This window comes from Empidonax traillii, unplaced genomic scaffold (assembly GCF_003031625.1).
Source record: "Empidonax traillii isolate 1590-97213 ecotype Southwest subspecies unplaced genomic scaffold, ASM303162v1 scaffold447:size986111, whole genome shotgun sequence".
Classification (NCBI taxonomy): domain Eukaryota; kingdom Metazoa; phylum Chordata; class Aves; order Passeriformes; family Tyrannidae; genus Empidonax; species Empidonax traillii.
In genome coordinates this window covers 188,510-205,735 of record NW_020955640.1, presented here as the reverse complement: position 1 = coordinate 205,735, position 17,226 = coordinate 188,510, and the positions used below count along the sequence as shown (strand labels likewise).

Here is a 17,226-nt window from a genome sequence, read left to right as displayed (position 1 = left end):
GCTTTGATCTTGAAAAAACAAATTAATTGAATATTACAAATGTGAGCGATCCCTGTGGGATTAGTCATCTGCTGACAGTAAGCACAGCTCATTGCTTGCAGGACAGAAAAAGAAAAAAAGAAAAAAAAAAAGAGGTTTGGCTGGTAATGGTTATATCTGTTACCCAGAACAGAATCCAAGATTAGTTTATTACAGAGTGTTTTTCTGTATTTACTTGTTGCATTTAATGGCTGAATATTAACATTAATCATATATTAGCAGATTATCCTGAGTTGCGAGGGACCCCCAAGGATCATCGACATTCGCATACAGAATGAATTCCCCTTTTTTTTCTAATTAATTATAAAAAGTTTTATATTGAATTCGGTCCATTTATTGTACTGAAACAATCTCTGTACTGTCCTGGAGACTACTGCAGATTCCTCAGATAGGGCCAGCTCCCCCAGTCAATGCCCACATGGCCACGCACTCTAATACTGTGCACATATACTGACTTAGGCCCCAAAGTTACATCACTCCTCTCTCTAATTAGGTTGGGCCTTTCTTTCTTGATGGCAATGCTGTCTTCAGGTCTGAGAGGACTCCTACAGAACTGTCTTCTGTGACCCTGTTGTAGAAGTGCCTGAGGACATATATTACATTCTCAAAAAAAGTTACATGAAAGAAGCATTTGGCCACCATGCTGTGTGTTGTGCTCAGTCACTTAAGCAACAGTGTTTATTTAAGGAGAATCACTTATATGTGTAGTAATTGTTTCTATGAGATAAGGCTTTTTATGGTGAAGCCCTTGGCAGGTAAACAGTTGTTAATCAAGAAAGCAACATTTTGTAGATGGCTTAAGTGGATGTCTAAAATTCATTTAACTGTTCCAGAATAGGGATATAGAGAATTGAGAGATTTCTGAACTGATGGTGGAACATTTTGGGGTGTATGTTTAAACGTTCTGCTGAGTTGTTGATGAGTGACAATAAGGGACTGAAACAAGATGACTGTGTAATAAGAATTTTTCACCGGAGCCCCCATGGAATCAATTAATTGAGCTTTAATGGGTCACGATGACTGTAAAAACCAGTACATGTTACAGATAAAAAGGAAATGATTCAGTAATCCATAGTAATGGTTGTTTCTGACTATTTTATGTGATTAATTCCCTGGGATGTTTGTAAAGTAAAAAAAAAACAGTTCCTTTCTGAGTAATCAAACCATGAAAATTTTCAATAATTGGTTTTGTGAAACTAGTAAATGAAACTAGCTAATGCTGCGTGCTCTGTTTTCAAGCAGGTTAAATATTCTCGTGTGGACACTCACCCAAGGCTTTGCATGAAGGTAAAGGGATTTCTTCGTAAAACATATGCTAACTGCCTTCTTTCTGTCAGCTCTGGAGAAAAAAAAAAAAAAAAAAAAGCTGTTGATGTCCTTTAGGATTAATATTTTGTTTCATAGCTCTGATGTATGTCAACTAAGAATGAAGGAAATGTGAAAAATTAGATTAAAAGGTGATTGTTTGGAAGTGCAGCAGCAAGGATAGATAGGACACAGGTCAGATTGTGCCCTCTGTTTTTTCTGCTTAAGAAAAGCAGGAAAAAAATGTTCTTGGTCAATGCAAACTCTGATGAATGCATTCAAATTAATGTATAAAGGTTTCCGTATTAAATATTTGAAAATAAAATTATCAATACAAAATTATCAGTACATTTACTGGAGTATCTTTTACTATTCTAGTTGGGAAAAAAATTACCCATAAGGTTAATACAGGCATATTATTTTTTTCTTTAGATTACTTTTAAGTTGGTGGAACCAGAAGTTTCTGTAAATTAACATGTCTATCAATGCCTGAAGAATTAGGGGACCTAATTTAAGTCAAGTGTTAGAAGATATCATAGGGCAGGAAAGTTGTGAATTAATCTTCTGCAACTTTCTGGAATGCCCTGATCATCACTAATTGAATATTTTGCCACAGATTGAAATGGAAAATTTGGTTTTCCTAACAGATTTCTCTGATTTCAGTTTACAACCAAACGAGGATCTTGGATTAAATGTCCATTTGCTCATGGAGAATTTCCAGGTAAATATATATTTTTAAAATTACATAATATTATATTGTGGAAAATGTTTTAATCAGTCACTAGATGTGAGCCTTCTCTGTTAAGATGTGTTCATAACACTGTAAGTTGTAAATTAAGTCAAAGAGATTTGACAGCTTGTTACTTCTAAGCATCCCCAGTAGACCCAGTGTTTATCAGAATAAAAAGTAACTTGTGGGAATCAAAATAATTACCCGCATATCATTTGATAGCACTTAACTTATACAAAAGGCTTTTATTATAGATGTAAAAATTTATAATATAATACATGGTCCTTGCATATCTAAAAGCAAGTCTTTCCCCCTAATATCAGCTTGGAAAATGAGAACTGCTGCAGTTGCAGAGGAAATACAAGTTTTCTTCACATCCCAAACCAAAGCACAGTTCTCAGTGCTTGTGTGTAAAAGGACGCAGATGGCTTCATGTGAATCTCTTGGGATGCACCATTCAATCTCTGTGGTTTGTATATATTATTTCTTAAACACTGTAAGACTTCTAAACATATCTAACTGCATTAATTCATTATTCCATTTATCATTCTGTAACTTGAATGCATTAATAAACCCATGCATGTACATATTGGAACAATTACTGGAACATTTTAGAAGCATGTAGTTCTAATTCTCATCTCACACTGAAACAAGAAATAAAGATCCTGAAGTTAAATGAGTCACATCAAAGAACATTAAAGTTGAGTGGAACTTTAATATTCTTTTAATGTCATTTTTGTAGTGTGGTATTTGTATTATGCATATAGAAAATGTTACTGTTTACTATTTCGTATATGGGTCACTGATACAGCTGACCTGGCAAATCCCACATCATGAAATGCAAGACTTGAGGCATCAATCCATAATGAACTTAAGCCACTCTAAATCTTACAGCTGCCAAAACAAATTCAACACACAAAAAAGGTAAGTTTTCAGCCAAATTATTTTTTTGAGCCAACTGACTGTGTGACTACACTGCTTCCAACAGCGGGGACAGAGCAGGAAGAGATTATGGGAGGGTGAGATTTCTTATTCAGGCAGCAGCTAGTCATGAAATGAGAGCCTCATTCCTCTCTTGCAACTAAACCTATATCTCACAGTTTCAGTGCAGCACTGTGGCTTGCCCTTGCCCTTCAACCCTGCCTGCCAGTTACCTTGTTGGCCTGACCTGTGATCTACTGAGAGACACATCTGGAAAGTGAGGTCAAAGAACAGAAGGGCAGCTATAGTATTATTTTTCAAATAGGAGAATATTAGCAGGATAGATCCTAGTAGCTACTAGGACCACCATGCTGAAAGACATCCTGCTGGTTCAGCAGCCAACTCCTCAGTAGCCTTATTTCCCCCCTTAAATGTGTTCTGCTGTCTGCTCCCCTGTCCTGGTATATGAGATGTCATATGATGGATTTTGAGAAATTTGAGAAATCCAGATGTTGTAATATCAATTTTTCCTCCTGACTGTGCCCATTGACTTCACTGGGCTATAGAGGGATGTGCTTTAGAAGACACAAGCATGCCATAGCTCCTACACCTGTCCTCTCTTTAAGATGTATTCCATCTGCATTTCTTTGCCACTATATACAGGGAAACACTGCAACTGTGCCTTTTTTCAAGTGCCACTGATGCTTTTAGTGAGCAGCATGTACATACCATGGGTTAGCTGAGAACCAGGCAGTTGTGAATAAAAACTTCTTAGACTTGAAGGGCTGGACACTGAATGGTGAATTTATTTTCTAATGAATCAGTTTAGGTCTTTATTGCACCTCTGGTGCTGAATGTAACAGAACAGCTATTAAAAGCAGTTTTCCAACTTAGCTTTGCTGTTCTAGCTTAGGACATGGTAAAGTGGAAGATGATAACTTGCTCCTCTAGGAGATCCCAGAACTGAATAATCACAGGGAAAGGCCTGGGAAAAATCAGGTATCCTAATCAACACAGACCAGAGACCACATCTGTGAGAAGGCATCAAGGGTCTGTCCTAAAGGGAAAACGTATCTTGGGAAATGATGTATTACTGGTAGAGATGGTGATCTGTACAGTAGAAGAGTTGTCAACACTTTATTGAGGGAACATATGTCAGCACTTCCCTTCAACCATCTTATTTTGCATTAAATCTGTGGAGTTTATACTCTCCTATGTGAATTGCTAAGCGAGGGGGTAATGGTGGAGCACCAATAAATTAGTTAGGTATTGAATTCTGTGTTTCATGGAGGGCACTGATGTCCCTTCCAACTCGGCCTATTATTTGATTCTGTGATTTAAAAATACTGTTTTCTTCCCTCTGGTAAAAAGCTGTTACATCCTCTGTTACTGTGACAGAATGGGACCCCACATAAATTGCATACAGTTCCTGTCTCAACATCATGAGGAGTAGACACAAAGTTTTCATCAAGACCTATCTCTGTGTTCCTAGAAACCAATGTTCATTCTCTACCTAGTAATCCTTGTTCAGTCATGCTCGAAAAAGAATATACTCATCTAATTTCCCCCCAGTTATTTTAGGAGTTTGCCACACTGAAGAGAGTCATGTTGGATTCATAACTATTGGTGAAGTAGCTAACATTATTTTGAGGACAAACCTTAATCAATCAAATGTGAAGTGTCAGACCAGTTAATTTAGGACAATTTTACCCTAAGGCTCAACTTGTTCTCTGCATACAATGGGATGGGAAGTACAGAAGAACTATAAAGAAAGGGTAATTCCTTTAACTCATGTACACCAGGGAAAAGAAGTGAACATGGTGTGAAGTGAACATGGTGTGAGAAACCACAGCAGGGAGGGTGTCCACCTTATGATGGTCCATGAAATGTAGGAACGCTAGCCCTCTCCCTGTGCTCCCACACTGTGCTTGGCAAAACTAGACTAGCTGCTTATGGTCACTGAGATCTGAGGCTATCTCTGAAAATAAATAACATTTCATTAACTTTTTTTGTCATAGTAGAACATGTAGCATTATTGGCAAACAAAGCAAAGACCTGGAGAGACACAATTTGTTTTCATGGTATGGGAAATAGTATTTTTCAGTTTCTTTTTTTCTTCATTAGGGAGATTCTGTATCAATCACTATGCCACAGGAAATGTGTGGGACAACAATTTGTATTCAGGTAAGTGTTTTGATTTTGCCAGGTACTCTGCACAAAATAAACAAATAAACAAATTTTAAAAAGAAAAAAAAAGAAAACCAGCAGGTATTCTCTCTGCTTTCTCCTCCCAGCCAAATCTGATTACTGTGCAAATGGAGTTGGCAAAGAGCATTATTTATAGCTTGATGTGCTGCCACCACCTCTCACTGAGATGACATTAATTAACAGAGAAGCTGCTCTCCATGATCTTGCTCCTTTGTCAGTGGCAGATAAAGGGATATTATCAGGATGTTGCTAATTCTGTCTTTATATGTTTCTTTGTAATAAAAAATTCCAAGCTATCAAAAGATCCAAGTAAACCATAGATGAATTTTTCAAAAGTTGACATTAACTAGAAAAGGTGAGGCATATAGCAAACAGCACAGCAAGTGCACAGTGTGCTAGAACTGGCACTCCTGAAAGCAGAGCTGAGCAAATTATTTCTGACATTTTTGCACACCATTTATATAGCTGAACTTTAGTCAGACAACATGAATAGAAGACGAGCACGAAGCTGATAGGTTTATTCCTCTCTGGAGTTATGGTTCTCAGTAGACACCAGGAGAAAAGAGACTGACAGCTGGAGCTGCGAGGCTCCAGCAGCTGCCCTGGAAGGCCCTTGTCAGCTTCACTTTCTGCTGCTAAGAAGAAAGAGTCAAGATGAAAGTGAGACTGGCAAGAGCCTTCTGAGTAATGAGAGATGTTGTTCTTCTTTCCCTAGTAAGAAATCATATTTGGTAGTAAGACTGATATTTTCCTGCGTAAATTATTTATTTTGTAAATAAGACATCTGTCAGCATACAGTTCCCCACCCCCCAAAATATGATTAGTTCTTTCATATACAGATGTAAAAGTGATTGCACCTCACTTAATGTACACTAGACCAGCAATCTCCATACATGTTTATTTAAAACCAGATTGAAAATGCAGTCACTTGAGTAAACTAATAAAGTAATCTCATTTTGTCAGCATTTTGCTTAGTAACAGTTCTGCTGAAAGGGGAATAAGCCTCAATTCTTTCTTTTAAAAGGGCTGGAGAACAGATGTAGATTATTCAGTGCCACTGCAAATCTGTGATACCTACTGTGGTAAGTATGCATGATAACAAAAGAAGCATTAGTTCTTGATTCTGTAGAAGAGAATATCTCAAGTGAAGTGTGTTTTCACTGGGAAACTGAGGTAGGATTCACTTAACTAAATGCAGATGTCTGCCTGAGAGCTAGATATGCTCAGCTTCCTTTACAGACAATGGACTCACACACCTCAACTAGCTTTTAATTAGCTACTGCAAGGGCAACTTGTGTGGCTGGTTGCTGTCTCTGCTTCCTGGGAGAATTTTCCATCCTATGCCAAGTTCCCCATGCCACACCTATATTTACCTTGCTGTCAGTACATGAGGTAACTATTTAAAAACCCTCCTTGGCAAGTAGGCACACAGTGCTGTCATTGCAGGGATTGCAGCACAGCCCTACTTGTGAGTTCCCCACCTCTGCAAATGGGACAGTAGCAACTGCCTTCTCACAGAAATATCCTGAATATATTATTATGATTTGAGGTACACTCGGATACACCTATGGAGTCAGAATACTCTGAAGTCTCCAAGCCCTGAAAGTAAGGCATTTTAGAAGCTAGTGAGTTCAGAGCAAACTAAGGCTGTGGGGTTCACAGTGAGGAGCACAGAAGTGGATTGACTAGTTTAGAACTAAAAAGTCTGAAAGGAGTTAAGCAGAGAGAAGGCTCAGTCTGAGCATTGCCAAAAACACCTCTTCCTAAACCCACACAAACAACCAACCTCCCTCCCAGTTCATTGTAAACACAGTAATTCCTATGACAGATTTTCTCTGTTGTCTAAAAGCAACTGTCAGTTAACTACAGCTTCAGATTTGGAAGCCTGATACTAAAAAGGACAGGGCTTAAATTTGTAGTCTAAATGTAGTTCCCTGTGCAAACATTTGTATAATGCTAGTTCAAGTTTCTTCTCCACTGAAAAACTCATAACCAGCCTACTTAGGGTGAATCAATTAAATAATTAGTGTTGTGGTTCATGTAGTCTGGACTGATTTTCATTATTCATATTTTCCATTTAACAAATTGCAAACAGTATGACAAAGGCATGTAAAAAGGCTCCAGAGATGGCAGTCTGGAGTAGTCTCATAGTAGGAGAGACTGGGTCTGTATAGTAAATGAAAATAGTGGAACACTGAAAACTGACTAAAGAATTTTTTAGACGCAGTGTTTGATTTAAATGTTGAACTTTTTATCACAAGTTTTTTTTCCCTGATGAACAGTTTGTGAAGATTCAGAAAAAGTATAAAAGAAACTGTGCACTTACCAAGAATATGTGTAATGTGTAATATATAATGTGTAATACGTGATCACTAGGTTTGTTGCACATAAACCTCTTAGTTCATGGATTCTGCCATAATTTGGTTTTGGGAGAACGTGTTTCACATTAGTCAGTGGATAAATCTGTCTCTACCAGCTGACCAGGGTTCCCAAAACTTCCCTCTAAGGCAGATGATACAAGTCAGTGTCAGAGGTGGGACACTGTACTTGGTCAGTCTGTCTCACTGCTGTAATTACTACATTCTTAGAGATTTCTCAGAAGCCATCAGCTGCTTTTCAGATGTAAGATTTTTAATGTAACAGTAATAGCATTATTAGTAAGGACTTTTGTATTCTTAAAATGCTTACTTTCTGTAGTAAAGTTATTTCTTAACCACTAGCCTGCTAAAATCGGGAGATGAAAGTTTCTTAAAGACATCACTGAGATGCTATTGCAGTTGGATCTAAAATGTTAAGAAAAACTATTCACATAAAGGTGAAGAGAATATTAAAATTAAGACCTGTTCATAATCTGTGACAATATGGGTTATGCAAAATGTCAAGGCAAATAACAAATAATTTTATCATGCCATAGTGAAATAGTGAAAATATTTACTGTGTACATCTCTGTAAAGTGGAAATGTGAATTGTTAAGTACTACTGTTAAAGATACCAAGCAGTGTCACTGTGTCCAAAAGAGCCATGATGTTATTAAAATGTATTTTGTTATTGAAAACAAAGATTGCAGTGATAATAGTATCTATTATTAAAAAAAATCAGTGTAGCTAACCATCATGAAGGGTGCTCTCTTCCCAGCTTCAAGTAGTGCTTTCTGGCATGTAGAATGCATTATTCTGCAATGGATTGCATTTTTATATAATTAGCTGTGCTTTGGGAATTAGAATGCCTTACTCTTATTTCCTCTACAATGGATGAAAATGGGAAAATAATGAGGTTTTTTTGTTTGTTTTGCATTTAATAACAATGTAGAGGCAAAACTTTGTGTCCTTTTAAATTTTATGCTTCCTTTGACCACTTTTCTGGACTCAGTTTAATAAAGCTAAGCATTTTGAGACAGTATTTCACCTATTAAAAAAAAACCAACTCACAACCCTTATCTATTCTGAATGAAACAATAACCCAGATCAGTTCCTGTAAGAATAAATATATGAACCATAATGAAAACAAAATGGCAACCTACAAATGAACTTGTTCCTTCAGGTTTTCACAATCAGTCGTATGGTGATGGAAATCCAGCAAAGGCCATGACACACAGGTATCCATCCAATGTATAGCTTAAAACATCTGTGAGAGTTGATAGCGTTGTTAATCTTGAAATAATATCATTGGCCCCTCTATAGGAACAGAAGCAATGTCTCAGTGAATTTTTTACTTGCTAGAAAGAATATCAGGTTCTTATCTCTCCCTTTCCCTTGTCCCCACTGAAGACATTCCTTGCTACTGTGCTCTCTCCTCTTTCTCTCTCTAGTTGCAGTGTAGTTTGGCATCAAAGGTAGCTGCCTTGCTGTGAAAGAGAGGACAAAGGAAGACAAATAACCAGTGGAAATGACAAGTTTGTAAACTAACAAGACAACCTTCAGGAGTCCTGGAACAAGCTCAGATTTGCTGAGCACAACATGCACATTATTAGCACCTGCCCCCTGCTTTCTCACTGATGTTTTCAGGCAGATCAGTTCCCTCCATGCTCTCTCTCATTAGACATATCTGCTCAGCTGTTCCAGTGCCTCTTGTCATTCCCACAACCCTTTGCAAAACACCTATCCTAGGCTATAGACAAATCAGTAATTAATGCAGCCCATGCATACCCTTTTAGAGCCAACCTAGAAGAGTGGGAGCAACCTAGAAACCCAGAGAGAGTAGAGATGCTCTGAAAAACCCTTGTACAAAGATGGGGAAAAGATGCAGCCTTGCAAAATATATGCAAATCATGTGGTTGAGGAGGGGCTACTGTCTTTGTTTTGAGGCAGTCTTTAGCTTTTCCCTTGTCAGAAGATACCATTCAGAATAAAGTAGCTTGGTTTTCTTCATTTGTTCATCTGAGCACTGTTTGAAATGTGACAGTCAAGTCCACAAGCTGTAGACAAATGGTTAGATTTGCTATTTAATCCAACTAAATATGAATGCAATGAACTTTTTCACACTTCGGAGAAAAAAAAACCCTGAACAATCTTCTTTCCTTTTCTGTTTTTCCCCTAGAATGAAGAGTGTGCAGTCCTTGCATTGAATTTAACAACAGGTTTTCAAGGTCCTCAGTATCTTCTCAACATCAAGTTGTATTTTGGTGCAACTTGCAAATCTTGTCTAAGATTTCCGGTCATCTCTCATGTTAGCAGTTTCTGCTAGTTACTGTGAGATTATTCTCATGAGTGAAGAATTTAACAAGTTGAGCCTATCCTAAGATGACCAGAAGTTAGATTATGATTCCCTATTCCCCAGTATTACAAAACAAAGAATGTCTTAGATCACTTAGAGAATCAAGTTTACATTTCCCACCTAAAGTAGTATGTTATATAAAATATGCTATAAATAAGTACTTTCATAGTACTTTGTGTACCTACAGAACAAGTATTCCAGATTTTCTTATTTGTTACCTTCATTTTTTAACCATATGCAAAAGTTTTTGAGAAATGAAGAATGGAGGAAGTTTTCTCAGCTTTGTTACATTATTGTTCTTTGTAACTGCCTTTGTTTTCTGATGCCATTTTGATGATTTCACCGTGACAGACTATATTCCCTAAATATATGTAAGAACTGTTTTCTGTGCCTGTATTTGTGTTTGACTTGGAAATAACTTTCCTATTTGTCTGAGATGGTACATGTCTTTGGTTTGATAGTTATTTAAAATTGTCTTGTGGAAATCTAGCCTAGGAGGAAACAGTCAAATGGAAAGAACTGGAATATTTTTCTCTCATTATATGAGTATTTATATTCAATTGTTCAGAATAATATTAAACACTGATTATCTAACATTTGGCCTTTATTTCACTGAATAGTCCTGTCAAACATCCTTACTTCCTGTTGTGTAACAAGGGAATAAAGTCAACTAAAAATGATTAATAGCATATCCTGAAATCATGTGGAATTGATCATGTAACATCAGGAATATGGGTGGGGAATGAGGGTCTGGAACAAGAAGTTGATCAATAAAAAATATTTTCCATCTGAATGTGTTTTGTTGTGTTTTGTTTCAAGACATTCAAAGAGTGATTCACAGGAGTATAATATAAGAGACATATCCACTGTGTTGAAACACAGGACTTTTTGAGGTGCCTTGGAGAGAACAAGTTCTGATTACTCCTTTGATATCAAAACTTCATTGTTTAGACTGCAAATCTATTAGATATGTTCTCACTCCAAGCAGTGCTACAGCTCCATAAGCAGATGTGGTGGGTTGACCGTGGCTGGGTGTCAGGTGCCCACCCAGCTGCTCTATCACTCCCCTTCTCAGTTGGACAGGGGAGAGAGTAAGGTGGAAAACAACTCATGGGTTGGGATAAGGCAGTTTATTTAAAGCAAAAGCAAAGTGGAAGCTTGCTCACATAAAAGCAAAGCAAAAGATAGCAGGGTTTATTCTCTGCTTCCATGAGCAGCAATGGTTGGCCACCCCAAGAAGCAGGACTTCAGCATATGTGATGGTTCCTCAGCAGGCAGCCCTTGGAGACAATGAATGCTCCCTTTCCTGTTCCTTTCCTTAGCTTTTATATCTGAGCTGACATCATATGGTATGGAATATCCCTTTGGTCAATTAGAGTCAGCTGGCCTACTTGGGTCCCCTCCCAGGATCTTGCCCTCGACTGAGAAGGGAATGTTACAGCACTGACGCTGTGCTGCCCCGCTCAGCAGCAGCCAAAACACCCGTTTGTTATCAACACAGCCTTTTAGCTACCAATGCAAAGCACAGTATTGTGAGGGCTGCTATGGGGAAATGAACTCCATCTCAGCCAGACCCAGCACAGCAGAGGTGGCAGGGCAGCTTTCCTAAAGGACTTAGTTACTTTCTTTGGCTGTGAAGTTGAAGCACTGATCTATTCAGATGTCTGCTTTTCATTTAATACCTTCCAGGCTGCAGCCAGAAACAAGACACGTGGACATTCAACTGAGAGAGCATAATAATATTACTTTCCACTTTCCTTCAGCGGAAAAGTCTTTTCTGCAGGAAAGGTTGATTTGTACAGTGGGATTTTTATTGCAGCAATATCTTAAGATCAACTTTATGAATATGTCCTCAGACTGAAAATGAATTGAAGTGATACAGGTGTACCCAAGGCTAAGGCAAAACACCACCTCCAATGACAAGCTCATATGAGGTAACAGTATCTGTACTACGATAGGAGCTTTCAATGAGAAGGTCCAGTTTCAGCTGCACAGACACTGAAACTCTTTCAGTATATCTTCTCTTGTTGGCTGCAATGATAGAAATACCAAAGAGAATGTGACCAGGCAAGGCCCTGATCATTTTGGTGCTGTTTTACAGGAAAGCTTGGATGGTGGACATAGCAGACATGTCACTTAAATTAACTATGAAAGTAAAGTGTTCATTCAAAGGTCTAGATTCCCACGATGGCCACTGCAGAGACAGCTAGGCATATTTCATTCTGCTTGGATACTTGTTTTAAAGGGAACTTCACCCAGATGCTTACCATTACAATATTCGTGCTAATTGCAACATTTGTAAATAATCCTTAATCGTATTTCCAAACTTTGGCTCAGGTCTGCTTGTTTGCATTTGTGTAGAGAGAAAATTGCTGGTAGGTTTTGTGTTTGACTCAAGCAGATCTGTAAGAGTCCCTTTCTAATACTCTACTTCAGGCAAACACTGTCTCCTCCAATTACAGAATTCCTGCTCCCCCTGAGACCAGCTCTTCCTGCTCTCCCAAATAGTGACTGGGCCATCCCATGCATGCGACATATTCAGAAGGAGTTCCACTTGGGTACTATATTTTCTAGAGAAGTTACAGACAATATCACAATATCTTTGTGATATTACAGCTGCAAAAGTTTTTTAATATTTTTCTTTTTTTTCATAAGACATTTTAAAGAATGGTAAGTCAATCCTGAAGGAAGAAGGTATGAGAACCTTTCCCAACTTTTAAAGTATTAATTTCACTCTTCTGACCACTGAAATGTTTTCTTTTTCTCACCCAAACTATGCAACAGTTTTGCAATATTGACCAACTCACAAGTAAACGTGTTGTAACAACAGTTGCAAAAATCCCCTATATGTTGCCTATAGACCTGGCTAATTCTCTAGAGCCTCCAATCTTTTGATGAAGGAAATTCCCTTCTTGCTTTCTGTGGGCCTAGTTCAACCACCCTATTTTGAGACAACCCGCAGTTATTTGTTTTGTTTTTCATTTCTTATCTACATTCTTGCTATTATCTGAGAGCATCAGTGTCCTAGTTCTTGAGTGATATTAACATGTATCAGAATATCATTGAGGTGTAGCAAAAGCTGATAGATGCCTTGTAGCAATCTCTTTAAAAGACTTTTAGTTATGCATAATGCATTGCACAAACCTGAAACTAACATTTAAAGTTAACAGATAGATTAAAGCAGTTTTGCTCCACTTACTTAGAGACTTACTTTCTTGCCATGCCCATATGGAGTCTGGTGCGAGAAACCAGCCTGGTGCTTCTGCAGTATTTTAGATGTCTTTATTTTCAATAGTGGATACATTTCCTTGATACCAAGTTACAGTGCCATGCTTGAATTCCCACATGCCTCATTAGAGTAGCTGTGTATTCACCAATCCATAACAACAGCCACAGCAGATCCTAGTCCAGTGCTCTGCAGGCTGTGTTCCTGATCCGTTTCTCTTCTGGACTTCTGATAAACTACTCCAAAGAAATAAATAGGAAGAGAAATAATGACTGCTTTTGTAGGGTTAATTTACTGCTAACTTCACTTCTGGACTACAAAGTCCAGTCTATATAAGCCAGTAGAAGGGAAACAGCCCAGCTCTAAAGGAGACAGTTCTGCTCCTGTTAGTTCCTTAGCTTGCAGACAGACTGAATTGTCACGTGATACTGCAACTTGACCACACGCTTGTGCTTGACAAAGAGAAAAAATATACACTTGCTTCAATTTACTGTGAAAAGCTGCAATGAGTAAATTCCCCTTGCTCATATCCTGTAACAGCTGGCCTCAAAAAAATGTGACGTTGTATCTCAATACCCTTTGTAAGTTTTTTATGGTACACAGAAATATCTTTCTCTCTCATCCAGAATTTCTCTCTCTCATCCAGAAAGCCCTTTAATGCAAACATGTAATGCTGCTGTGTTCAGTGCAGTACTGGAACAAGTCCAGTAGCAATGGTGGGAGCTATCACCCTCATCCCTCTGCTGGTTTTTTACCACTCCAAGGTACTGCCTGTATCACTGGCTCATGCTTTGTGGGAATAGGCTCTTTCATGTGGCACTAAGTGCCACTTTTGAAAAGCTTTAACTAAATGAGCAAGGGTCAGTTCCTGTATTGGATTCACAAGTACCTCAGAAGTTAAGATTTCTTAGGAAGCATCAGACAGATCTAATCTACTCTCTATATTATGAAGGACTAAATGATTCCTTAATATATAGCTGATACAATAAAACCAGTACAGCTTATCTACTGAAAAGCAGATGATAATTTCTCTAGACTGCTTGTTGCAACAGGTGGATTTTGTCAGATATATTTCCTGCCATTGACTACATTGTAACAAATGAAATCTAAACCCCCTTCCTTTAAAGCTGTGTAAGTTCCTACCTAACTTCTAAAGATTAATTTTCAAAATCAGCTTGGGATGGGATCATGTTCGCCATTGCTGTCTCCATATGAGTGCTGTAAGGTTTTACAGCTTTCATATTGTAGCCAATAGAATCAAAAAACTCTTGCCTTTGAGCCAATGGCCACTATTCTCATATATTTCAAAGCTTCTAGTAAAATGCTCAGTGGCTGACCACATACTGCAGAGATTTTCAAGCTCCACTTACATTGCTCATATGCATTATGAAGCTGGGTTTGTGCTTGGCATGAGAGTGTTTGTTTGGGATATGTCTGGGAAAAGAAAGGAAAAGAATGCTCACAGATAGGAAGACCAAACAAAAGATGGGGACAATTTACTTTGAGTCACCCATGGACGCAGGTAGGGAAGTCAGAAGGAAACAATGTATATCAAGCCCACAGAAGGGAGCCCATAAGGGCTTAAGGATGATATGGACATGCAGGAGTGGAGGCAGGGAAGAATGGAGGTGGGGCAAAGGAGATGGATTGGAGGGTCAAAGACTGTGAGGCAGGAGAGGGAAGGGGGTGGTGAAGTTGGCCAGCCTGGGTGTGATTCACATTGCTGGCTCAGAGCTAGTCCTCACTCAGAACCTCCAGATAAAATGGGAACACAAGTGGAGAGTTACCACGCATGTACTGGTCTGTATGGACATCCAGTCCATACATTTCCCATACTTGATTGGTTCTCACCTTCATTGCTGTTCTATGCTATCTTGTTCCCTTCTTCATGGGGCACAGTGTCATGTAAGTGGGAGGCAAACTGTCCCAGAAACTCCTTGTATGACAGGGAGTCCTTTACAGTGTGCCTATGGGCTTCTTACCTGTAGGACTTCACAGTTTGTTGGGTCGTCAGCAAGTCATCTTACAGCTCAGCTTCTAATTGTGCAATGCTCTGTTGTGAATACGGGAGAAAAATAGTGACTGTGTTTGAAGAATGTAATATACCAACTATGTTTCTGGTACTTTATAAGGCTCAAACACTAAAAGATAATTAAGTTTATATTTGCACAAGGCTTCATTCTCTTTCTCCATAAAATACTCCAAAAATATTTTCATTTCAGTTAACAGAAATGGAGAATCATTGTATCAATTCTTTCCTGTAGATAATTTCTGTTCAACTCAGCATACATGGTAGCAGCTCTTATCTAAATCTTAAGGTCTCCAAAGAAAATGCTTTTAAATGTAATAGGCAAATTTACGGAAACCTTCACCAAAGTTGGAGTGTCACTTAAAGAACGTCCATTGTAATACAGTTCACAACCACAATTCCCCGTGTCTAATCTGACAGTTGTGAATTTTTGTGAAGGCTGTGTGCTGTTTATGTGTGTGAAATGTGAGAAAAATGGAGACAAAGAATGAACATTGCAAGGAACTTTCTCTTGTGTATCATCTGCCCTGTGAACCACTGTTTGACAGCAACAATCTCTCTGCCTGCCAGAAACATTATTCACTGCCCACTCAGTATTCTCACGAAGAAAACAGACTTTGTCCTGCCCAAGGAAGTATGTCTCTGATCTGTAAATCGTCAGTAGTAACTAGTAGTAAATCTGAGTCAAATATGGATTCCATTCTTCTTTTGTGCTATTTTTCCTTGGCAATATGTGCACAATACTGAGTTTCATTTCCCAGAAGCACAAAAGCTCTCAATTCTTCTGTGAAGTCCTGTGATTCATTTCCAGGTGAGCAGAAAGCAAGTTTTTAGACTATGAGACACATGTAACAGCTTTTGAAATGTGGGTAATTATAGGTTTACTTCAGAGAGTACAAATCATATATATGACAAATCAAAGTTCTCATTAGGCAAATTTTGATGGGCTCCGGGTCAGGACATTATATGCATCCTTGCTCTTGCTGTCATCCTTGCTTGTTCCCCTAAAGACTTAATTTTACGTCTCCATTGATACAAGTCAGGGCAGGATGCTGTCCTTATGTTTTGTGGAGGTAGCTACCTTTTCACAGTTGCCAGGACTGTGTCCTGTGACAAAGATGCTTCTCCTTCAACCATGTTACATCACGGGATGAGACAAGCTGCTTCCCTTTATACTATTTCTAAATCAAATCCATTCTGGGGAGGACTGTGAGGCTGGAGCTAGAGGCACACATTCCCCTTTAGCCATACAACACTGCATTTTGTCTCCGCTTCTTGGAGCCCAGCAGGTTGGCATCTGGGAAAACTGGGGGTGAGGAGCTGGAAGAAACAAAAAGTACTGTCTGGGAAATGTAGGGAATAACAGACAGGTAGGAAAAGTTAAATCTTTTCCTCTGTAAATCCCATTCTTCCTTACCTGTTGCACAGCACTCCAAACCCAGTCTTGATAAGTTAGCCAGGAGCAGAGCTTCTCTGAACCATTCATTACCTTTTTCATATTTCTGTCCAGTCACCACAGTCTTCCCTACTTTGTGTAAGGACATATCAGAGTTTCTGCTGAGTCAAATCAAAGCTTTATCTAGTTTGCCTTCAACAGGCACATCTGCATTTCTTACGAACCAAATGAATGAATTATTTTTGTGTGTCTAATATCTCTGGAAGGGTTTTTCTTATACATAGTCAGTTTTAAGGGAAAAGAGTCCTCATCCTCCTCTCTCTAGTGCAGGCTGTACCTGGCTGTATCATATATGGACTATAATATTTTTCTGCAAGATGGGTAGCTTTAGAAATGTTTTGCAACCTACTCATTATGGTATCTTTTTTTTCAGGAGTCTGCCAAGGCACTGTGAGACAGCATACTCTGCCTCTAGTTAAGGTTCATGGTAGGAGTGGTGATACTGGTGGTGGTGTCAATGGTGCTTTCCTTAGTTGTGAAGTTAGGATTGTTTTTTCCCCCACATATGACTTTATTTATCAGCATTGAGTATCATCTACCATCTTACCATCAGCTGCTCACGGTTGCAAAATCCATTTGTAATTTGTCATATTGAGTTG

The 17,226-nt window shown here is 38.6% G+C and overlaps 1 protein-coding gene across 3 annotated transcripts in view; it reads left to right on the top strand.

Annotated features, from left to right (window-relative positions):
* Positions 1-9,774, top strand: part of IL17REL (interleukin 17 receptor E like) — a 45,271-nt gene extending 35,497 nt beyond the window's left edge. For 2 of the 3 annotated variants that reach the window (XM_027894906.1, XM_027894905.1), the window contains exons 11-17: positions 1,279-1,326; positions 2,008-2,065; positions 2,398-2,543; positions 5,120-5,179; positions 6,228-6,285; positions 8,744-8,798; positions 9,740-9,774. In XM_027894906.1, coding sequence (XP_027750707.1) covers positions 1,279-1,326; positions 2,008-2,065; positions 2,398-2,543; positions 5,120-5,179; positions 6,228-6,285; positions 8,744-8,798; positions 9,740-9,767 — 453 coding nt within the window. In that variant the 3' untranslated portion in view covers positions 9,768-9,774. The remainder of the gene's footprint in view (positions 1-1,278; positions 1,327-2,007; positions 2,066-2,397; positions 2,544-5,119; positions 5,180-6,227; positions 6,286-8,743; positions 8,799-9,739) is intronic. The other variant, XM_027894907.1, reaches the window with a different exon arrangement.
* The last annotated feature ends 7,452 nt before the right edge of the window (positions 9,775-17,226 follow it).